The following is a 24,572-nucleotide window of genomic DNA, read 5'->3' on the forward strand; positions in this document are numbered from 1 at the left end:
AGTTTCCTCAAGGAGGATTCCTAATTGCATGGCTTCCTTAATGCCAGCGTCCTAGCCCTGCTAGAAGATAAATGAAGACTGAGATCAGCTAGAAGACATGGGATGATCCAAAATTGTTTCCCCCAAACCAGTATGGCTTCAAGTTCCTTCCCCCCATGTGTCCATTACCCTGCTTCAACAGTTACTAACCCTAGGTCAGTCTTGTTTCATAAATCCCTCCCTGCATCACAGACATAACAAGCGCTTGAAGTGAGAACATCATGAGGAGCAGAGAATAAAACATTCCTCTCAGCGCTTCAGTAAAGGAAGATGAAAGTAACCCTTTCTCAGGGGGGATGTATTGAGTACAGTTGAGAAATTATTTAAAGTAATTTTTGTTAAAAACTTGAAAAAGTGGCTCAGACAGTCTATTATGGAAGGGAATATGAGGAAAAGAAAGAAAGGCAGAGAAAGACAAAGGAACAGGCAGAAGCCTTTGCAATGGCTATGAAAACCATTCTTAAACAGCCTGAGAGAAATGCCCAGAAGGACCCAGGTGAAAAGGGATGGGCTTGCTATTGCTGTGGAACGGAGGGGCACCTCAAGCGATATTGCCCTCAGGCATCTAAGCCGCCCCTGGCTCCATGTCTGGTCTGCAAAGGACCACACTGAAGGAGAGACTGCCCCCAGAGGCGCAGGCTTCAGGGGTCGGACTCTCAAGACAACCAGGACTGAAGGTGCCCGGGGTTCCCCACACAAGCTCCCGTCCTAATTACACCTGAGGAACCCTGGGTATTGATAACTGTGGGAAGCCAATCCATCAATTTCCTTTTAGATACTGGGGCAACTTACTCCATGCTTACTGAAGCCCCTGGCCCACTTTCTTCCCAATCCACTTCTGTAATGGGACTGTCTGGACGAGCCAAAAGTTATTATTTCAGTTATTCTTTATCTTGCAACTGGGATTCTGTGCTATTTTCACACGAGTTCCTGATTGTGCCAGAATCACCCGCACCCCTTTTGGGGAGGGATATACTGAGCAAGGTCCATGCTTCTGTTTCCATGAATATGGAGCCCTCCCTTTCTCTCCCTTTAGTTGAACAAAATATAAATCCTAGAGTATGGGATGATGAAAAATCTGTAGATCGAGCACAAAATGCTATTCCTGTAGTTGTCAAGCTCAAAGACCCGCACTTATTTCCACATAAGAAGCAGTATCCACTGAAACCTGAGGTTAAGGAAGGGTTAAAACCCATCATTGAAAATTTAGAGGAACAGGGACTATTAGTTCCCTGTAACAGTCCATGCAATACTTCTGTTTTGGGTATAAAGAAATCAAATGGTAAATGGTGACTAGCTCAAGATTTACAAATAATAAATGAGGCTGTAGTTCCCTTAAAAAAAAAGAGTAGAAAAAGTATAATAGAAATAATCTTTCATTCAAAGCAGTCTGAAAAATTATTGAAAGTAAGTATGAAAGTCAGGTAACAATCTGTACACACACAAGATGAGAATGATTTTATTGCTTATTTGAAATTTTCCTCTGATTTAAAATTTTTCTCTCTTCACATACTAAAACAATGTTAGTAAATAGTACAAAAATAAAGTTCTAGCTGGACCCCTAACAGGTTTATCAGAAAAGAGCTCAGTAACAAGAGTGATTTTGGTAAAAGGTAGAGTACACTGGAAGTACTTAGCATCAGTGACCAAATTACCTGTAAGATTTCTTCTGACACCCTCAGATTTCTAGAATTACTTCTATGACTCCCAGGAAGAAACTTTGGTGTCTCTTTTAACAAAACTAAAAGAGCTCAGTTTTATAACAGGAGGTAATGTGGAACCATCTAGACTTGCTGTGGCAACTCTCAACTCATTCCTTGTGTGTATGTCCTGCTGCAACACCTCAGCAAAGGCCCAAGAACGCAACATGATTTTCAGTTTAGTTCAGTCGCTCAGTCGTGTCCGACTCTTTGCAACCCCGTGAACCGCAGCACACCAGGCCTCCCTGTCCATCACCAACTCCCAGACTTTACCCAGATTCATGTCCATGGAGTCGGTGATGCCATCCAACCATTTCATCCTCTGTCGTCCCCTTCTCCTCCTGCCCTCAATCTTTCCCAGCTTCAGGGTCTTTTCAAATGAGTGAGTTCTTCGCATCAGGTGGCCAAAGTATTGGAGTTTCAGCTTCAACATCAGTCCTTCCAATGAACACCCAGGACTGATCTTTAGGATGGACTTGGTTGGATCTCCTTGCTGTCCAAGGGACTTTCAAGAGTCTTCTCCAACACCACAGTTCAAAAGCATCAATTCTGTGCTCAGCTTTCTTTGGATGTTCAACTCTCACATCCATACATGACTACTAGAAAAACCATAGCCTTGACTAGACGGACCTTTGTTAGCAAAGTAATGTCTCAGCTTTTTAATATGCTGTCTAGGTTGGTCATAACTTTCCTTCCAAAGAGTAAGCGTCTTTTAATTTCATGGCTGCAGTCACCATCTGCAGTGATTTTGGAGCCCAAAAAAATAAAGCCAGCCACTGTTTCCACTGTTTCTCCATCTGTTTGCTATGAAGTGATGGGACTGGATGCCATGATCTTAGTTTTCTGAATGTTGAGCTGTAAGCCAACTTTTTCACTCTCCTCTTTCACTTTCATCAAGAGGCCCTTTAGTTCTTCACTTTCTGCCGTAAGGGGGTGTCGTCTGTGTATCTGAGAAACTTGACTTCAGTCATGACTTTGTCTCTCTGCTTACTATGTTACCTGCTTCCCTGCTTCTCAGACCTAAAAGGAAGTCAGGTCTCAGTGTCAGGTTTACTATCTTGGTTTTCAGAAATGGCCAGGGGGTCATTTGGCTACTACTAAGTGGATTAAAACCAAAACAATGGAAAAGACATTTTCTGAGAGCTCCCTGGCAAAAGTACAACTCCCTCCATAAGGGATTTCAACACAGAATCTACAAGCACATCACTGGAGAGTCACATTTTACTTGATGTCTCCTTGTAAATCCAAATTCTTCCACTGCTTTTATTTTGTTTTAGGTATCACAGAGTGAGAGACTCTGATCTTGGCAACTTAATCCTAGCAGACTTAATTCTGGATTTTTCCATGTTCTCTAAAATTCCCTTGTAGAATAGAGCATGGTTCTCTTATTTCTCTATCTAGGGGCTGATTTTTGCCTCCCAGAGGATGTTTGACAATGTCTGGAGACAATTTTGATTGTTGTGACAGAGAACAAAGTCTGCTGTGATCGTGGGTAGAAGCCAAGGAAGTTGCTAAACATTCCACAGGCACAAGACAGCTCCCCACAACAAAGAATTGTCTGACCCCAAACACCACTGGTGCTAAAGTTGAAAACCCTGGGAACAGACAGGTTGTTTCTACCTCCATGGAATTAGCACAAGCCGACTTATTTCTGAGAGCTTGTGCTTCTTGAAATGCCCAGCAGGTTGGAGGGAACTCATTTTCTCAGAGAAGCCTAAAAGGAGGTGGTTTGCAGGAAGAGAAGGTTCTGATTATGGAATAGTAGGTGAGGAGTAGACACATGGCTCCTGAGTGGGCTGATCTTCAGGACGTGTGGTATGGGCCCTGCGTGGACCTAAGTTCTGAAACCAGCTCCTCTGGCCTGTCCCTCACATGCATCTGTGGTATTTCAAACACTCTCCTGATCATGGAATATTGTGTGCATGCTAATATCCTCAGAGAAGACACTGATCTTTGTTCAAGTAAAGTGACGTATTTCATATTGAAATAGAATATCCCCTTTATTCTTTCCTTTATTCTCTCCCAGATAATAATTCCCAGTTCTTGTAATACTTTTCTTTGGTTTTTGTTTTCTCTGAAAGCTGTAGGAAGGGAATTACAGGGATGTACATTAACATAAAATGGTCATTTACAGGGTCAAAGAACTAAAGAAAGGCATTAAATGTTGTACTCCAGCTAACAGTCGAAATCGAACATCTGGAAACTCTTCTAACTCTTCTCCAAAACGAATTCAGAGCTCTCCTGTGGCCCTGCCAGGGGACAAATGTTCTCCCAAAAAAGTCAAGCTGGGGCTTCAGCAGCCACTCACAGTGCCATCTGGTTCCACGAGAGGGAAGGCCCATCCTCTGGCTAGTCACCCAGTCAATATCCCTTTTGCTTCTGTACCTAAGGTTCCCGGCAAAGAGGGTGGCTCTCGAGGGAGTCCTCCCCGGGAGTGGGTCATTCAGACTAGCTCTAGCAAAGGAACTGTGCCGTCTGGACATGTAGCCATAAAAAGGGCAGAAGAATCAGCTGCATTATGCTCTGAGAAAAACCCAGTTGGCAACAAAACCACCCTAGGCGGGGGAAGCAGGGCGCCAGGCCCAGGAGGGGACCTGGTCCGTGGTAAGCCACCCTCCCGCTGCAAGAAAGTGCAGACTGTGCAGCCAGTGCAGAAGCAGCTTGTGTCACGAGGCGAGCTCTCCTTTGGCAGCGCCCACCGCTTAACGGAGTATGGTCAGGGCAGCAAGGAGGGCACACCCAGCCGGCCTGCCTCTGAAGCTTGGACCAGCAACATCCCTGCTCGTCAGAAGGAGCGGGAGGAGCATTTGCGCTTTTATCACCAGCAGTTCCAGCAGCCACCTCTCCTCCAGCAGAAGTTACAGTACCAACCCCTGGAAAGGTTTTTATGCCGGTCCCGGCCCCCAGAGGGGCAGCTCCAGAGTGACATCCCTTCTCCCTTCCACCCTCATCGTGCTGAGAGTCATGACGGAGCCCAAGTCCCCCAGGCGGAGGACCCTGATGACAGCGACTTCAGTGAAGATTCTTTTTCACACGTCTCCTGTCAAAGGCCCAGAGAGCAGGGAAAGAGCCCGGAGAGCAGTGAAGGCTCGTTCTTCCTTCATCAGAGGGAGCAAGGTCCTGAGGAGCGGGTGGCTGAGAGGCAGCAGAGTCTGTTTTTCAGCCCAGATGGTGACAAGGAGGGTGTAACTGGAAGCTGGGTCTACTCCAGGGACCCCGCAGGCCACAGAAGGATAGCACTCGATCACGGCCGCAGCCCAGGTCAGGTGCCCTTGGACTGGAGCAGAGAGGAGGACTCAGACCTCTCAGGGCCTCCTCCCAGAGAAGACCTGGCAGGGAAGCCTTACTGCTCACAGGTAGACTCTGTATATGGTCGGGGAAGAGGTGGCGGCCTTGCTTTTGACCTCAGACAGGAAGCCTTCAGAAGTGAGGTTCCTGGGCAGGCCGAGGGCAGCTTGCCATCCCTGGAGGAAGATGGTTTCGCTTGCTCACTATCCCACATTGCAGTTCCTGGGTCCCCAGACCAGAGAGACACAGTGAGCACACCCCTGAGAGAAGTCAGTGAAGACAGCCCAACTCTGGAGACCAGAACAATGAAAGACAGTAACCCTTTCCAAGGAGAAGACTCTAAAGGTGAATTAGGCACGAGCTCTGAGTATGCTTCCGGACTGATGGCTCCGCTCACCGTGTCCCTCCTGGAGAGCCTGGATGATGGGGGCCCTCCTTCCTGGGAGCAGCCGGCTCAGGATGGAACTGTGCGTGGTCTCATGGCAGCAGACACAGAGGGGCCAGCAGTGGGCCACACAGTGTCATCGGGTGATCCTGAGGCAGTCCCGCCAACGTCTTCGGCAGCCGAGCACCTGTGGCTCTCCTCATCTCCCCCCGACAACAAGCCTGGGGGCAGTCTTCCAGCCCTGTCCCCATCGCCCATCCGTCAGCACCCGCCTGACGAGCTGCCCGACGGGGAGGCTGACCCGGGGGAAGCCTGCCAGAGCAGAGACTCTTCTCCCGCACTCTTCTCCCGGGGGCATTGTGATGCCAATGTTGAGACAGAGCTGGATGGCTCCCAGGGTTTCCTGGGAAAGCCCTTCCTCACCTTACATCCTGGAGGACCTCACGCTGGGCCTACACTCACCCCCCGAGCAGGAAGTAGTGATGTGGCTGACCAGCCCAGGGCCCAGGAGAGAAAGCAGCTGACAGGGCCCAGTTGGCCGGAACTGGGTTTCTGCACAGACCCCATCACACTGTCTTGCTACAATGAGGACATTGCATGGCTCAAACATAGGCCAATCCCAAGGCCCTTAGCAAGGCCAGGCTCTCCCCTGGTGGCCAGCTGCTCTCCCAAGACCACCAGGACACTCCGTCAGCCTGCCCTGGGGCAGGCACAGTAAGTTGGACTCTCCTACCTAGACTTGGGCCCTTTGGCATCCCTGCTCCCACCCCAGCTTATTGTTCTGTCTGTTCTGGGAATAACTATGGTTGGCTCAGAGACAGGCTGTTTGTCCACCTTTTCAAGGGAGCCTGCCTAGATGCATCTGACATGAGCAGTAGGAGTAAAATGTATTGGAGCAGGCCTGCCAGGGTGGGTGGGCCCTCAGCCTGGGAAAGCTGGATGTGAGGGAGAGAAGGGAGGACCTGACCCCGTGACCAAGCCTGAGGCCCAAGGTGAGACGAGAATCCTCCTCGTTCTGGTGGGTATGTATTCCTGCGGTGCTGCTCCAGGACACAGCAGCAGCAGCCGTGTGCCCCCAGAGGCACAGCTCTAGGCACCTTCCAGGACGGCAGAGGTAGGAAACAGGGGCTGCTGACTGTGCTTTCCCCGAGGAGGCTGGATGGTGCCGCAGAATGAGACTGCCTTGGAGGATGTGAAAGGAGGGGGGGTGTCGAGGGCTAGAGGCACAGGAGGGCAGGGCGGCATCAGATGCTTCTCTGTGAGGCCGCAGCCCTCCACTCTGGCTCCCGATTCCCTGGGCCAGCTGTCTGCCTGCTCACTGGGGCTCGGCCTGGGCCTTGGGCAAAGAGAGGGGCATGCAGGGATGTCCAGGGGAGGAGCTCACCTATAGCCAGGGGTCAGTCATGCTGTTGTGTGGTCTCTACCCATCAGGGGGGTCTGACAGAAGGCAGGTCCTCCAGCTTCTAGCCAAGACCCCTTGCTCTGGTCCCTGAACTCCCCACCGAGAGGAGACAGGCCCACAGGCCAGGTGGCAGGCTCTACCTGGGCCATGTGCCGGCTGCAGCGGCACAGCCTTTAGCTTCCGTGCAGGGAAGCTGTGAGCAGCGCCTGCGGAGGAGCAGCAGCAGCCAGCCCTGTCTCAGTGAACCCAGGAGGCCCTGGCAGGGGGCAGCTCCCAAAGCCACTGTCTTCCCAGTACTTCAGGGTGTTGCCCTAGTCCCTGACAAGCCCTGAAAGGAACGGTGGAGAGGCAGGAAATGGTGGGGAGCTCGTTCCCATCAAAGCCTTGACCTCTTTGGGAGGAAGCAGCTCCTGGCCTAGAAATGAGGTTCAGTTCCAGAAAGCTGTCCATGAGATGGGAGGCCCAAGGCTCACAGCATCCTCTGGTCCCCAGGCAGGTGGTCATCCAAGCACACCGGGAACAGCTGGATGAAATGGCTGAGCTGGGCTTCAAGGAGGAGACCCTGATGAGCCAGCTGGCTGCTACCGTAAGTGGTCTTGGCTGGACCCTCCAGGGCTGTTGGGACTTAGCCTGCAGCTGGTTTTGACGTTGTTTAGTCACTAAGTCATGTCTGACTCTTCTGCAACCCATGGACTGTTGCCCACAGGCTCCTCTGTCCCTGGGATTCTCCAGGTAAGAATACTGGAGTTGAGTTGCCATGTCCTTCTCCAGGGGATTGTCCCGACCCACCAGGGAAGTCCACCTAGTTTGATAGTCATCCCTGTTTCCTGCAGTATGTGCAGAAAGGGTCTGCTGCCACACTATAGCTTTGTTGAGGCTTTGGGCCTTCTCTTGCCACTCCTCTGAGCTGGCTTGAGGGGCACAAGGACACATAGGAGATGGCGTGACACTCCCCATTCCCAGGCCAGTGTTTCCAGCCTCTCTCCTTGCCATTCTGCCTTCCTAGTGGCTCGTTGGAGGCCCCTCCCTGTGATGGTAACAGTGACTTGCCTTATGCAGACCAGAGGTACTTCTACAAAACCACCCTTTTGCCCTGCAAATACCTCTCTAAAGAAGTGGGCCCACCCTATGCCATGGGTGACTATCCTGCAGGTTTTCCAACCGGAGGAAGGGCCCTGGGCTCTGAAATCCTCCTGCAAGAGAAGGGATTAGAAAAGCAGATATGACAGAGGGCCAGTAACAGCAAAAGCTCCCTTTGACCTTCGTTTCCTTTCTCAGGATTTTGACGGTTTTGTGATCCAGCTAGATGAAATCATGGTTCTGAAGTCCAAGTGCATCCAGAGTCTGAGGAGCCAGCTACAGCTATACCTGGCCTGCCACAAGCCAGCTGCAGGCCCCGAGAGGACAGCGGTGTCTTAGAGTTGGTACGGGGTGGCTGGGCTCTCAAGAGCTGGAGGGGCCTCCACCAGGTCCTCCTGCAGATCTCAGCACCCACTGCCTTGTCCTGCCATGGTGGTCCCTCCCTTACCACTCATGGCCTGGGCTGGGTCCCAGCTCCTCTCTCAGAGCCGAGCATCTGTCCAGTTCCGAGCACAGGGGCTTCTGCAAGGAAGGACAGATGAGCCTGAACAACTTCTAATGGGTCTCTCCCTTTTCTTTGGAATTGAGGATTTGTGTTACTGACCCTTTGTGGAAACAACAGTTGGGTCTAATAACCCTGTAGATGTTTCTGAATTTGGGGACCTGAGGATGGGGGGATGGTCAGCGGTAACCTACAGGTTGGAGGTCACAAGCTAGGGGAGATAACATGCTGAGCCTAGAGGTTTTATCAGCTGGATTCTGTGCCTTCCTCCAGGACTTGGTCAAAAACTAAAACGCTGGTGCTAGTGGGGTGGGGGCTGGGTGAGATCTGCCCCACCAGCCCTTGGGAGATTGATTTGGGGCTTTAGGTTAGCTTTTGAAAATGTATAATGAATAAACCTTAACTGGATGTCTTTAACAGGAGCAGATGTAGGACAGGTCTTATGCTTCCAGTTCCCCTCCCTCCCTGCAACACAGTATTTAGACAGAAGAGGGCACTCGCATCACTGCATTCTTTTCCAGTCTCTGCCTTTTGCTGAGACCATCTGCCTGCATCACATTCCTAAGTCCTGTCTGTGAGTCCTCACCCACCATACCTCGGCACTAAGTGCTCTGGCCAGTGAGACTCTACAGCCGTTTTACACACATACATGCACCCCTTCATGTGAGCTGTTCACTGTGTATCTTTTTAGCAGAAAGAAGCTTAAGATAAGAAATACCAGGTAGTCTATCACTTACCAAGGCCACCTTGGATCAAGTTGAGATTCACATGTCAAAGCCTTGGCCCTGACACCCACTTTGATATGAAATTTTGTTCTCTTGTAGAAGTTAAAGGATAACTTCTCCAAATTTTAAAAGAAGGGTTTAATTAATTTTGAAGGCCAGAGGAGGGACTAACTGGCTTTCTGAGACAATGGCCATGCCTCATCTGACCACCAGAGGGCGGCCTCTTTCCAGCTTGCTGCTTCCCAGCCCAAAGGTTCTGTATCCTCACATCATCACTACAAAAATTAGAGACCCATCCAAGCCAAGAGCACAAGGAGGACTGTGGGGGAGAGAGTATTACAACTAAGGACAAGAAGCTAGGGATAAATCTAGTGCCATTGAGTGCAACAGCCCCACTGAGCGCTAGTGAGGCAGTCTGAATCCCCGTCCCACCTGCGGAACACAGACATGCCTGCTGCTGCTCACAGGACCAGGGACTGACTCCTCACCTCTGAGTGCGTCTCCCGAAGGCCCAGCCTGTCTCACCTCCACAGTCAGTCTTGAAAGAAGGCACATGTCTATGTCCTTAACCCAGAGACCGAGCTAGGTCAGGTTTAAACAGACCTTTGTGTCTAGGCCTGCCTTTGCAAACCAAAAACCAGGGCAGACCATAGGGCCAACTCCTGGGTTCCACAGGTCTAAGAGTTGGAAGAAAGTAGTGAAATGACAGAAAATGGTTAGCCTCTGTTCCATCCCCAGCAAATCTGCTTACCACTCACTAACCTCCACCCTGTAGTGAAACATTCCTTGGCAATAAAGAAATCATCACAACAGGATATACCTTTTAGATTTTTATTAGTAGTACTCTCTGAAGAATCAAAATAGTTAGCAAATTACTTTAGATTCATCAAGACTGTATATCCTTTGTATTTAGATCTTTAATGATGTACAACATAATACAAAACAAACCAAAGAGACTGATTTCTATGACTAGGTGTTATTTGTTGTGTCTTCCTAGAGCAGGGGCTGGAGGGAGAGGCTGTTCTCCAGGGAGAACTGAGGTGGAGTTAGTGCTGGGGGACTAAATCATGGCCTGCTTTTTCCCCGCTTGATGTGCTGGGAAGGGACCAATGATTCCTTAAACTGACAACTGCTTCCTAGAGTAGGGGACTCTAAAATCCTGGGTAGCAGAAGATTGTAGTCCAAACCAGGCCAAAAGAAACAGGCTGGGGCAGGGAAGTGTGGTAACTGCCTGGCAGAAAAGGCAAACTCAGGGCCCCAGGGGGTAAAGGGCATTCTCTGCACCTCAGAGACATTGCAGAACCAGTGTCACAGTAAGTGACATTGTTAAAAAGGGAAGGAAACAAACCCTGGAAGAACCTTTCAATTGCACTCAACCTGGATTAGAGGTCAGCCCACTCTTGCGGACGAAGGAACACTAGCCCCGAAGCAGCACTGAGTCTGGCCCCACCACCTGCTCCTCCCCAGCTCCTTTTGGCAGCTGGGCCAGGTTTCGGCTGAAGCCATATAGATCCCAAAAAGACCAGAGAAGTCAATCTGGAGGGCCAAGGCGGGAAGGACACTTCTCAGGATACAAATACTTTTAATATGGAAGGAGCCAGGACAGTTCTGGGGGCATGTGCATGCCCAAATCTTACCCACTCTCTCCCCAGCTCAGGACCTAAGCTTGTAGAGACTTGGCAAGCACAGTCTCCACACCTGACCTTCCACCCCCAAAAGGAAATCCGGAAGTGCGCCCCTTCCCCTTCCCCACGGGGGCTCCTCAGGGCCTCCTGCAGGGGTGGCTCTGGCAGGGCCTAGGCAGGGCCTCGTCTCAGCTGGCTCCCGCCCGCGCCATGAGGTCTTCCAGAGCATTGTCCTGGTCGTTGTTGTGTAATAGCAGAACTTCCTTAATATCTTTCAGTTCAAAGCCCATTTCCTTAAATTTGCTCATCAGCTGAAGAAACTCCATCATCTAAAGAGAAGAGAATACAGATTCAAGAAAGGGTTCTGGCCACATAGCACAGTGGTGAAATCCATGCCTGAGGGGCTGCTTGGGAGGGCATCCTTGCCAGAGCCCCTCAGGTCCCCGAGCAAGCAGAGGAGGGCTGATGCCACAGCCAGTCATCCTTCAGGAGCCACGCCCAGGCCCCAAACCTTACTGACCTTCATTCAGGTCCCACCATCCACATCCACGCTCCCATCCAGCCTAGGCAAAATGACTAGCCATCATCCCCATCATCCGAAAGTACAGCTTTTGCCCAGGTCGTTTTTTTCCATCCCTTCCCTGGGATAGACGGTCTTCAACTTGGTACTTCACCTGAGCCAAACATCCACATGCCTGTCTGGACACGGGAGGTTCTTGCTCCAACTAGTTCTGCCTACAGCCACTGGGAGGGATGAAGGTGTGGAACAGGAGTGCCCCCAGGACATACTGCTTTGTCCCTTCTTTCCAGAGGGTTCCGGGGAGCCTACCTTTTCCTCTGAACACTGCTGCATTTCCAGAGCCTCTTCCACCAAAAGAGGGTCGAAGCCCTTCTCACAGAGCTGTCCATGTGCAAAGAGATAGTCGAGAATCTAAGAAAACAGAAAGGGTTAAGCACGGACTGCCACTGTTTCTGTGCTTCCCAAAAGTCTCATACCAATCCACACGTCTGCTCTTCGCCTTGACTGTTACATCCTGGATAGGACTTGACGTTGTACCCTGAACTGTGTCCAACACAGCCGGACCTGTGACTATTTGCTGATAGACACACCCTTCTAAATATGCACTGACAGTCTTCAAAGGAGTTCCTGTCAGCCAACTCATCTCCCAACTGATGTCAGCTCCACAGCCTGGGCAGGGTACTCTCCTAAGAAACCACCCAAGTCAGAAAGGGCCCCCAAGGCTCGGGGCTCCAGCACCCTGGATCAGAACCGCCTGGGTGCTTCTGATGGGCGGACATTTATGGAAGAAGACATCTGACCATACCACAAGCCTATTCTGCCACTGTCTCAGGAGAAGCAGAGAAGGGGGGTAAGTGGGTAGTCCTTAACTCCAGTACGCCCAAGTCTGTCCCTCAGCCTAGGTCCCAGAGCAGCCCCCAGAGCAGAAGCACTGCTGGAAACCCCCAACAAAGCCCCCAAGTCCTGCCGCCCTCCCTCATCACAGGAAAAGAATGGCGCTGAGAATGTGCGGGACTCTAGGACAGACGCAGGGCGCTTCCAGCTCCGAGATCTGGGACCCCTCTCCTACCCTGGCCCTGTGGCTGACTAACCGCTCACCTGCTCAATATTCTCTCCTTTCTTCTTCATGGCTCTCAAGACACACTCGTATGAGTAGCCCATGTTGACCACTGTCTCCACACAGTGCCGCTCACTGGGGGACAGCGCCTGCAGTTCAGAGTAAGCCTGGGGACAGCTGGGAGTGTTGGGCACTTGTGACACTGAGAAATTAGGAGGTGTGACCTGGTGGCAGAGAAACAAAGGATTAAGGCAAGAAGACAGACCCAGGCCCCAGAAGACAAGTCACTGAGGTGGCCCGATCCAGGGGTTTATCAACCCTGACCAAATCAAACCTCCAGTCAGGTAACCTGCCTGCAAGAAAGGGCCAGATCTCTGGCCAGACATCCTGAGGAAGAACTCTTTGTTCTTCCCCTCTTTGGGGTAGGGGAGCTCCAGCTGAGGGACAGAGAAGTTGGGAAGACACCTGCAAGTGTGGCTGTCCTCTGACCTCATCCCACCTTGCAGAGTGAGGAAGCACCATGGAAGCAAGTGCCTCTTCCTGCCCAAACCCCCTGGGTTCATAGTGGAGGAAGAAGTTCTGAAACCTGCCTTTGGGCAGCACTTTGCTGGCTGCTAAGACCTCTCTCCAGGGCTCCACGATCCCTTTCCTAAACTGCCGTATCTGAGTACTAGAGGGATCATTCATCTCAAACCCCCTCACTCCAAAACTGACTGTCCCAGTAACCATGTCCATCACGTCTCAGCGTCCGTCGTCACATCTGTCACTGGGCTGGGCAGACGGCCAGCTCAGGGCTCCCATGCTCGGGGCACTGCCCTTTTGCCCACACCCTGTACTGTGCTTTGATTCCCTGCAACAGCTACTGTCCTACAGAGGCAGGCTGAAGACGGCCACCCCTCCAGGCGGTACCCTTGAGGACTGGGACATGGTCCCTAGGGCCCAGCGTCTACTGCACTGGCTACAGGCAGCCTACTCCTACCACCGGCCCCCAGCCTGACTGGACAGATTCTCAGACTTAAACCCCACCACCCCTGCTGATAATAATCAGCCCCAAGGCAAAAAGGCAGCTCACTCCCAGGCCGAAGGACAGAATCACCATGGGAAAAGCTCTCTGACAACTTGGCTCATCTCCCGAGAACCAGGAAAAATCATCCAAGAAAATTTTATTTAACCCTCTCCTTTTTTGGGGGGTGGGGGAGAGGAAGGGAGGAGGAAAGGAGCCTGCTTATCCTAGAAGCATGTTCAAAATTCTATAGCTATAACCAGATGCTCTCCTCCAAGTCAGCTGGGGGAAGCCAAGAAGATTCCACAGGCCTCGACGCCCGCAGCGTCTGCTGAGCCCTCTCACCAGAGCACACTCCAGGCAGTGCAGTCCTGGGGCTCAGCCGTCAGTGACAAGAGTCACAACAGGGCACGGGAACCGGAGCACACAGCCTGGCCACTCTGCAGGCCCCAAGACTCCCTGTCCTTTTTTTGCCGGGCTCTGCCGGGCCTGAAAACACCAGTACCCAAACAGCATCTTGTTCCCATTGCTGGCACAGTACTTATCACACAAGAAGGAGGTCCCAGACGTCGGGTACATGTCACAAGCAGTTCTGAATGCTCGCAGCCTGGCTCTGAGCTTGAAACTTACATGGCCCAGATATGTGTGTGCGCGCTCAGTGGCTCAGTCATCATTGACTCTCTGCGACCCAAGGACTGTAGCCCGCCAGGCTTCTCTGTCCTTGGAATTTTCCAGAATGGGTTGCCATGTCCTTCTCTAAGGGATCTTCTCAACCCAGGGACTGAACCTGCATCTCCTGCGTCTCCTGCATTGGCAGGCGGATTCTTTACCACTGAGCCAGCTAGAAAGCCTGGGCCCTGATACATTGATCCTCCCTTCCAAAATCCACTAAAATGATAATAAAACTGTATTAACCTTTAAGACTAAAGAAAAAGAGGGTGTAACAGAGGACAATGTATTTCAATGAAATTTTAGAAGGTGGAATGCTAACGGAGGCAGAGTAACTGGCAGAAGCAGTGAAGTTACAAGTGGGAGATGGGAGAGTCAGTTCAGCAGGAGACCCCTGAGGAGGTTTCAGCATTTGGAAGTACCAGGTACTGTTGGGGTAAGGCAAAGTACGAAGGCAGTGATCAGCAGAAAACCCTCAGGCAGACCTTCCGCACCCCACCTTCTGCGGAGATAGAAGGTTTAGTCTAGAAAATGGGAATGAATTCCAAAAAGGACTGAAGATACCAGGCACAGCATCTGGCAGAGTGAGGTACAAGAACAAAACAGGATTAAGTAAGCCTATCTCAGTATCCTCACTTTCTGTAGCTTTCAGGCAGATTTCTTAGATATAACTTTAATAGCCCCAAGATCTTCATATGTTGATGTCTTACAGAGCTCCCTTCAAAGCCCTGGTGGCTCAGGCGGTAAAGCATCTGCCTGCAATGAGGGAGACTCGGGTTTGATCCCTGGGTCGGGACGATCCCTTGGAGAAGGAAATGGCAGCCCACCCCAGTATTCTTGCCTGAAAAATCCCATGGAAGGAGGAGCCTGATAGGCTACAGTCCATGGGGTCGCAAAGAGTCTGTAAGGACTGAGCGACTTCACTTTCACTTTCTTAAAAGCCTTCTCTGGTGGCTCAGATGGTAAAATCTGCCTGCAATGCAGGAGACCCACGTTCAATCCCTGGGTCGGGAAGATCCCCTGGAGAAGAGAATGGCAACCCACTCCAGTATTCTTGCCTGGAGAATTCCATGGACCGAGGAGCAATGGAAGTCGGGCTACAGTCCATGGAGTCACAAAGAATCAGACACAACTGAGTGACTTTCACTTTCACTTCAAAGACAACTAACTAGTCAATCAATCAGCAGGCACACCCCAACATATATATTCCCCCCATTTTGACTGTTTTTCTTTTAGTGACTCACTCTTAAAAGTGAATAGAAAGCCAAAGCCACGAACATAAGACCAAACCAGAAGAGGGAAAAGACAAAGCACTTGGAAATTTAAAATAAAGTAAAATTTCTATTTAAAAGATTATGAGATTTTTTAAAAAGGTATGATAGTCAAGGATACCTTTCAGATAGTAAAACATAAAGTCAAAGAGATAGAAAAGAGATAGCAAATCAGAAAAACAGCCAAGGAGGTCCAACATCCAGTTTATAGGAAGAACAGAGAAAACAGAAAAGTATAATACCAAAAACAAGCAAACCACAACAACCAGATTTTGAAAACTGAGCTGATCCTTTGCTTGAAAGGATCGAGGAGGGTCAAGCACAGTAAGTGAAGAAAGCCCATCACTGGTAAATGTCAAATCTCCAGAAATGAAAAAAAGGATCCCAAAAGCTTGTTGGAGTAGGGGAAGAAATCCGAATGGCACAGTACTGCCAGAAATCAGAGGTGCTTGTACTTCCATCTGAGAGCTTTCTGTTTTTAATCTTTGTTTATGGCTGCAGGGGGTTTTCACCGCTGCGCGCGCACGTTTCTCTAGGTGCATCCAGCGGGGGCTGCTCTCTAGCTGTGGTGCACAGGCTTCCGTGATGGGGCTTCTTGCACTGCGGAGCTCTAGGTGTGCAGGCTTCAGGAGCTGCGGCCCCGGGGCTCCAGAGCACAGCTCTGGCACAGAGGCCTAGCTGCTCTGAGGCATGTGGAATCTTCCCGACCAGGGACCGAACTCAGTCCCCTGTGCTGGCAGGCAAATTCTTAACCAGTGGACCACCAGGGAAGTCCCTGAAAGTTTTTTTGTTTTTAAGCGAGTAATGTCTTAAAATTTTTTAAGGAAAATGATCTTCAACTAAGAAATCTAAATTGAGCCAAACTATTATTCACACATGAGGATAAAATTTAGACATTTTTGGATATTCAAGAATTCAAAAACAACAGGTTAACCAACAAAATTGAATGTATTTGAATGAGAAAATTACCACTAGGTCTTTGGCACTCTTGGAGCATTTGGTTAAAACTAGCAACAGGCACAAAGAAATTACACAATTTTTAATGGGGCAGTTAAACTATAAGAAATAAAGGCTACCAAGAAAATCCTCATCACCACTACAGTATATACCATCCCAATCATAATATTAACTAACATTAATTGAGCCAAAATTTGTGATATAAATATGATGGAAGATACAAGAAGAAGGTGGAGGAAAGGCTACTATAAGGGCTAAATCCTCAACTACTGTAACAGGAAATATAAACCTGTCTAACAAATTTTGAAAATGCAATGTAAGCATCCAATTTAGAAATACAAAGATAAATCCCAGTATAAACAGTTTGAAGAGTTAAAAGTACCTGACTATGGGAAGCAAAACTGGAGTCAGGAAGAGGTGAGGCGGGTAACTACTCTTTTTCAATATAAGCCTCTTAAATGCTACTTGGTTTCATTAAAATACTCTGATAAAAATAAATTCATTTTTTATTTTTTAAAATGTTTCATTCAGTTCTTCTCTGTGTCTTTCTTTTTCGAGGCTTCCTATTTTTTTTTTTTTTTCCTATTTCTTTTTTTGGCTGTGCCACATGACCTATGGGATCTTAGTCCTGTCCAGGAGTGGAACCCAGGGCCACAGCAGTGAAAGTGTGGATTCCTAACCACTGGACAGGCAAATCCTCTCCTTTTTTTAATCTAGAGATGGAGAGTGTAAGTATTAAAACAATGGCAACATGAGAAATGATCAAAAGATTCAAGCACCAAAAAGCTAAGAGATTATATATTATCAGAAATCATTTGAAATACAATTTAAGAGCGAACTGGCACTTCTCATATCCTTCCTGGCCCCAGTGAGTAAATTGAGAACTCAAGTACAAGGAAAAAGGCAAATGTTTCACTGAAGTAACTCTGATAGAGTAGAGAATATATAGCCATACCTGGAGAAAGAGAACCTGATGGCCGATGAGCCTAACCTGTGAGCAGAGCAAGGCCTCTGGCGGGGCTGAGATGCAGTGGGAAGAGACACTGATTTGGGCTAGACCAGGCAGTTCTGTGCTGGACACAGAAGAAGGGCACATCACACGACTGTTCCTCTCAAGATGATCCTATGGAGTTCTCAACTTCTAAGATTAGTTTATACAATGACACATGAAAATCTGAAAAATGAGACCCAAACACTGGGCCTGAAATAGATGACAAGAACTAAATTCCGGAAATTCCCTGGGAGTTCCCATGTGAAGGATGTATACGGCCCAGCTGACGACCATCACCCCCTACCTCCAGTCACTGTCTTGAAGAGAAGTGCTTCTCTCACCAGGAAAAGGTTCTAACTAGCAGTTTCAAAGACTCACTAAGATAGAAAGCCAGGATGGAACTAGGCTTTGCTCCTAGGAGTAAGGGTCTCAACTTCCTTAAAAGATCACCACGACTCCATCTCTATTTAAAGCTACCCCCAGAGGGCAGCAAATCCCCAGTCCAGGATGAAGCAGGGACCCTCATACCCTAAAATGGATGGGCCCAAAAGAAACTGCACAATCAGCTGTGTCAAAGAATGATGAATGTTCTGGTTTGAGATATACCCTCTGCAATTAGTTCACTGGCTTTGGTCTCTCAATGGTTCACTTTAACACTCTTTAAGTTAGATGGGAGTGAGAGTGGGGGATGGTGGTGGCTGAGGATCCCTAACCGTCTGGAGTGTTTTTAACTTCTCTAAAGCATACAATGAATTAGGGAGCGGAGAGGAGTATCCTGCTGACCAGAGTCCAACCACAAACCAGGGGGAATCAGGATAAGGCCCATGCTAAGAGATGTTACAGGGTTCACTGGGTACTTCAACAGTAAAGAATCCACCTGCCAATGCAGAAGACACGAGTTCCATCCCTGGGTCGGGAAGATCCCCTAGAAAAGGAAATAGCAACCCACTCCAGTATTCTTGCCTGGGAAATCGCATGGACTTCAGGAGCCTGGTGAGCTACAGTCCTTGGGGTCGCAAAGAGGCAGACATGACTGAGCAACTAAACAAAAACAAGAGATGTTTACGCACTCTACCGAGTTTCTCTGGGCCAAGGTCCATGGACATTTACAGGCAGCAGTAAGCTCTCTGACAATGGAAGCACTCACACAGAAACAAACATTTACCAAGAACGTTACTGCTGGGAACTTGCACTCTTTCTGAGGCAGGCCAAAGCTCATCTTTTCTACCAGCTAAGAGCAGGCTGATTATAGTCTCAGAGATATCCGATCAATACAGTCAGGCTTCCTGACTCTAAATACTGCCTTGATATGCTGTTATTTAAAAATCCGAACTGGTATAACAAAAGTTCTTGGACTTCTATGACTTCTATTCTATTATATTGTATTATAGAATAATACAATAACATATTGTTCTGTGCTGCTGAAACAACCACACAAAGTAACCTCCCTGTATATGCAACTTCTCTGTGTGACCAAATCAGATTTCCTTCAAGATGATACAGTTCAGCTCAGTCGCTGAGTCGTGTCCAACTCTTTGCGACCCCATGAACTGTAGCACACCAGGCCTCCCTGTCCATCGGCAACTCCCAGAGCTTGCTCAGACTCATGTCCATCGAGTCGGTGATGCCATCCAACCATCTCATCCTCTGTTGTTCCCTTCTCCTCCTGCCTTCAATCTTTCCCAGTATCAGCATCTTTTCCAACGAGTCAGTTCTTCACATGAGGTGGCCAAACTCAAGATGACACAAGTTACAATTTTTTCTATCAATCCACCCTTCAACACTAAATCTGTTCCAATCTTCCCCTCTCCCTCCTTTGGAGAAAACTGCATCATTCTTAGTAGTAAGCCAAAAAAAAGTAATTGCAGTATTAAAATCCACAGGTTTAAAAATGGCAAACTTCCAATACCAATTTCAACCTTTGGCTCAAACTTCCCACTACTAAAGTACCACCTAGTCTGAAGAAACATAACCCCAAATCAGTCAAACACACAGGAGCCAGCTTCAGGGCAGAATGAGATGGGAGGAGGGAGGAGAGGGAAGTAGGGAGAAGATAAAATAAGGAGTACCAAGCAAGTGTAAAAAAAAAATTAAGAAAGTCAACAGGAAAAAGTAAAAAAGCACAAAGAGAGCAAACCTTTAAAAAATGCAAACACAAGACATGGCAGCATGGGAAAAAAACAAACTGATTAGGCAGGAAAACATCATTCACATGCTACCCATTATCTTTTTGAAGGAAAAGATTAAAAAGATAGAGGGAGGAAAAAAATCATTACCAGGTTAGGTGCAAAGCTAATCATCTCTGTCCTCAGAAAAATACTCAGAACTACATGTACTTAATGTAATCAAGGTCAATTTGGTCATGCCCCATCCTTCCCTAAATCCTGAAAAGAAGAATGTGAGGGTGGCAATTGCTGGGTAGGATTTAGAAATCTGTGGCGCTGAGACGCAGGGGATTTAAAAGGCTTACCGTGGGACGCGTATTTGGAGGTGCTGATTCCTCTGTGCACACAGACAAGACAGACAGGGAAGGCGTCTGGGGAGGGGTCAGGGTTGGCACCTCTGCGCCACTGTCCAAGTTCAAAGCTGAAAGCCCAAGGGTAGGAAGCCCATTGAGCTCACTGGCACTGCTTTGGGTGGAAGGCTTTAGGGAATTCCGGAACGTGCCACTGCGGAGGCAGGATGTGCTATGGAAAGTGCTTGCCATCTTGGGTGTCTTCTGACTGCTGTCATCAGAGTCAAGTTTGGGGAAGGACAAGGACTTGATATTGCTTACTGCAGGAATGGGGGGCAGGGACACTTTGGAAGACAGCGACATCTTTTCACAGCTACCCAGCTGTGGTAAGGTTACAAAGCCATTGGGTTTGTGAAGAGGCTTGAAATCTAGGGTGGCCCGCTCCAGAGAGGCCAGGACCTCCTCCTCCTGTAACACAGACCCAGAACCGCCTCGAGGCAAGTTACTGTCCAACAACTGGGCCATAATGGGTCCACTGGTTCCCACCAGAATGTTTCTCAGCTCTTCCTTCTCATCAATAGTTTTTAACTCCAGATTATCGAATGGGTCTTCTTCACACTCGAAGTCAGCAGGATTGAAGTCCGCCTTCGTGTGGGGCGGGCTGAGGACCTTCTGCTTCGCGGCGCTGCTGCTGACCCGGGTCGGGGTGAGGATGCTGTTGTGCTGTAAGCTGGCGAGGATGGGGTTGATAGGAGGCGGCATGGAGGCTGCGCTGTGGGTCCTGGAGAAGCTCATTTTGCTGTCACCCTCGGGGCCACTCTGAGAATTCACTTTAGCTTCTGCTTCCTCAGCCTTGCGCTCTGCTTCCCACTGGGCTTCTTGGATCTTCTTAATATCTTCAGCCCACTCAATGGTTTTCTTTTCCAAGGAGAAGTCATACTGCAAAGATATATCAGAGAAAGGTGTGAACCAGGTGGCCATCCCTCCCCCACTGAATTCACTTCTTCCTCACCTTGGCACAAGGGAACTGGACAAGGCAGCATTTAAGGTGCACGGGGGGATCCCACCTCAGGAAAACTAAGACTTCCTAAGCTTGTAAGATTTCATCAGACTTTGCTCCCTGGTTACACACAAATTATTGAGGAAGGCCTCCCACCATCTCTAACCATATACCCAGGTCATATGTACCTTGCTGCTTCCTTGCTCCTCTCCCCACAGGCCCTTTCCCTTCCTAGAGTTCTTCACTGGAGGCTCTGGCAGAACTCAGCCAGCTCCTCTGTGAGGCTCTCCTGACGGCCCGTTCCTTCCTCTGAACTCTTACAGTATCTGTCTCTACCATGTGATGCTGAGCACGTGTGACCACATGGAGCTTTAATCTTTCTCTAAAACATTTCCCCAACATTGTCACAAGCCTCTTGTGGGCAGCAACTGGGCTTCAGACCCTCTTAAGATCTCTGTTATCTAACACAATGTCCTATGTGCTCAATACTAACAACAGGCCCTAGTATTTAAGAAGCACTTACAAGGTGCCATGCCTGATTCTAAGCACTTTTTATGTATTAGTTCTCTAGATTTCTCAACATTACAACAGCTATGCTCAAGGTCATGATGCTGCTAAGTGGTTGAGCCTGGATCTGAACCCAGGCAGTGACAATATATTCTATGCTCTAAACCACTAACAAATTACAATGAACAAATTGTACTCTAACTGTAGGAAAAGTGCTTATTCAGAAATCTAGACATATTCAAATTAAGATTTTTACAGCGCAAACTCAACAAAAACAAACCACCTCATAAAAATATGGCCAGAGGATCTGAGTAGAATCTTCCAAAGAAGCCATACAGATGGACAGAGGCACATGAAAAGATGGTCAGTATCACTAATTATTAGGGAAATGCAAATCAAAACTACAATAAGGTATCACCTCACGCCCCTTAAAATGTCTACTATCAAAAAGGCAAGTGCTGGAGAGAACATGGAGAAAAAGGAACCTTCATACATATTGTTGGTGGGAGCATAAACTGGCACAGCCACTGTGGAAAACGGTATGGAAACTTCTCAAAAGAATTACCATATGATCCAGCAATTCCACTTCCGGGTATTTATCCAAATTAGACACAAAGACCAAGTCAAAAAGATACAGGCACTCCTGTGTTCATCACTATTCACAATACCAAGACACAGATACAATCTACATGCCCATCAATGGATAAATGGATAAAGATGATGTGGGGGAGGGGTGTGTGTTTATGTATGTACATATGTGTGTGCAACACACACACACAAAAACACAAACAACATGAAATTAAAGAAAGATGAAATTCTGTCATTTGCAACAACATGGACAGACCTTGATGACATTATACTAAGTGAAGTAAGTCAGAAAGTGAAAGATAAATACTGCATGATTCCACATGTATACACACACAAGCATACAAAACAAGAACACAGAGAGAAAACAGGTCAGTTATGAGCCGAGGGACAAAAATTGAGTAAAGAAGGTCAGCAGTGTAGTGAGAGATGGAAACGAAATTCTGGTGGTAAGGGTGCTACAGTGTATACCTGTCAAAACATAATGCTATATACATGAAACTTCCACAATGTTACAAATCCCTGTTACCTCAATTTTCTAAAAAAAAGATTTTACAGTATAAACTGCACAAAAATTCACTTCAAGGTTCCTTCATAGCTTTAAGCATTGTTCAGTCACTAAGTGGTGTCTGACTCTTTGTAACCCCATGGACTACAGTACACCAGGTTTCCCTGTCCTTCACTATCTCCCAGAATTTGTCAAATTCATGTTTGTTGAGTGGGTGACACCATCAAACCATCTCCTCCTCTGTCACCCTCTTCTCCTCCTGCCTTCAATCTTTCTCTCCCAGCATGAGGGTCTTTTCCAAAGAGTCGGCTCTTTGCAGCAGGTGGCCAAAGTACTGGCGCTTCAGCTTCAGCTATCAGTTCTTCCAATGAATATTCAGGATGGATTTCCTCTAGGATTGACTGGTTTTATCTCCCTGCTGTCCAAGGTACTCTCAAGAGTTCCAGCGCTACAATTCAAAAGCATCAATTCTTCAGCACTCAGCCTTCTTTATGGTCCAACTCTCACATCCACACCTGACTTGGAAAAACCACAGCTTTGACTATACAGACCTTTGTCAGCAAAGTGATGTCTCTGCTTTTTCATATGCAGTCTAGGTGGATCATAGCTTTTCTTCTAAGGAGCGTCTTTTAATTTCATGGCTGCAGTCACTGTCCACAGTGATTTTGGAGCCCAAGAAAATAAAAATCGTCACTGTTTCCACTTGCAGCTTCAAATATAGATCAATTTATAAAAATTTCATTTGTATACTTGGAAAAAATTACCTATTAAACAAAATTCACCTAGAACAGGAGTAAAAACCTCTGGTGTTCACCCTAAGGCAACAAAGCTGAACAGTGTGTCTGGAGACACAGTGAGAGTAAAGAGGAGAAAGAGAGAGGAAAGAGGCCTACCATGACGAGCCTCAGAGCAGAAAACACACAGTAGAAGAAAGCAGTTTCATCCCTAAACCTTTCAGCTGCAAACACCACAAGAGAAGCCTGGAAACGCACATGTCCAGAAGTTCATTTACACACTCCTGAGTCAGTTACTGAGCCGCAGAAAAACACTTGGGGTATCACAGGGCTTCCTTTCTACCTCTAACGGAACAGTGAGAAAACAGCACTGGCCAAAGGTTGATGCTTCTAACTAGGGAGGAAATCCAATTGTGCAACTGGTTTCCCCCACCAAAAACAGGTGTGACCAACTTCCCACTGCCTGTAAACACAGGTCTCTGAAGTTTTACTCCCAAAAGCAACTGGAAATTTCTTCCCTCTGTAATAAAACCTTGAGATTTTTTTTTAAGTTGCCAAAGTAATGTAGAATACTTGGAACATAGTTTAAAAAAAAAAAAAAAAAACCAGAAAAAATTAGGAGAATTATTATAATGAAAAAGAATGTGATTTTTGAGTGTGCAATGATAATAACAGCATCTAATATTTATGGAGTACTAGAAATCAGAGGGAGAAGGCAACGGCAACCCACTCCAGTACTCTCGCCTGGAAAATCCCATGGACAGAGGAGCCTGGTAGGCTGCAGTCCATGGGGTCGCAAAGAGTTGGACACAACTGAGTGACTTCACTTTCACTTCTCACTTTCATGCATTGGAGAAGGAAATGGCAACCCACTCCAGTGTTCTTGCCTGGCGAATCCCAGGGACGGGGGAGCCTGGTGGGCTGCCGTCTATGGGGTCACACAGAGTCGGACACAACTGAAGCGACTTAGCAGCAGCAGCAGGAATCAGAGTAAGCATTATAAATGCACTATTTTACTTAATGCTTATAACAATCTTATAAGATTACACAGCTATTACATGGCAATTCCAGCCCATGAATCAGTGAACCAGAGTCTGCTCTAAGCTGTGACACTAAGGGCCACCCTCCACTATGTGGCCACCACTACTGTTTCATTTTCAATGGAAACTGTTTGGGCCTGGGTGCAAGGTCTCCATATGATTTAATGACTCGCTTTGATGACCTTTAATCTGAATCCCAAGGGCAAATATGAAAAACTTACACGAAGCTTCAAGCTACCTGTTTAGGGCTCTAGGTCTGACTCCTTTCTGGATAGAGAGGGAGCAGCACCAACACCACAGCCCAACCTCCTCCCGGGGAGCGGAGGCAGTCAAAGTTTAAGGGAGCTATCTGCAGTTAGAGAACAAAAACACTTCAGCTAGCCCACACAGGAACCGAGCTTGGAGCCTTGATCTCCTCTTTTGTCATTAGTGGGCACTGTGAGTATGGCAGGCAAAGAACCAGGCACTCCTTAGGGCTTCACGCAGATCAAACAGAAAATTCCTAACAAAGCCTACAATGGCAACAAAT

The 24,572-nt window shown here is 48.0% G+C and overlaps 2 protein-coding genes across 10 annotated transcripts in view; one reads left to right on the forward strand and one right to left on the reverse strand.

Moving 5' to 3' along the window:
- KIF24 (kinesin family member 24) overlaps positions 1-8,529 on the forward strand; it is a 63,629-nt gene extending 55,100 nt beyond the window's left edge. For both annotated transcript variants that reach the window (XM_061163792.1, XM_061163793.1), the window contains exons 12-14: positions 3,874-6,126; positions 7,307-7,400; positions 8,093-8,529. In XM_061163792.1, the coding sequence (XP_061019775.1) occupies positions 3,874-6,126; positions 7,307-7,400; positions 8,093-8,233 (2,488 nt within the window). In that variant the 3' untranslated portion in view covers positions 8,234-8,529. The remainder of the gene's footprint in view (positions 1-3,873; positions 6,127-7,306; positions 7,401-8,092) is intronic.
- Positions 8,530-9,938: 1,409 nt separating this feature from the next.
- UBAP1 (ubiquitin associated protein 1) overlaps positions 9,939-24,572 on the reverse strand; it is a 65,559-nt gene continuing 50,925 nt past the window's right edge. For 7 of the 8 annotated variants that reach the window (XM_061163801.1, XM_061163795.1, XM_061163799.1 and 4 more), the window contains 4 exons: positions 19,685-20,608; positions 12,365-12,547; positions 11,576-11,677; positions 9,939-11,075 (listed from right to left, as the gene is read on the reverse strand). In XM_061163801.1, the coding sequence (XP_061019784.1) occupies positions 10,935-11,075; positions 11,576-11,677; positions 12,365-12,547; positions 19,685-20,608 (1,350 nt within the window). In that variant the 3' untranslated portion in view covers positions 9,939-10,934. The remainder of the gene's footprint in view (positions 11,076-11,575; positions 11,678-12,364; positions 12,548-19,684; positions 20,609-24,572) is intronic. The other variant, XM_061163802.1, reaches the window with a different exon arrangement.

The sequence above is a fragment of the Dama dama genome, chromosome 16 (genome assembly GCF_033118175.1).
Source record: "Dama dama isolate Ldn47 chromosome 16, ASM3311817v1, whole genome shotgun sequence".
In the NCBI taxonomy this organism is placed as follows: Eukaryota; Metazoa; Chordata; class Mammalia; order Artiodactyla; family Cervidae; genus Dama; species Dama dama.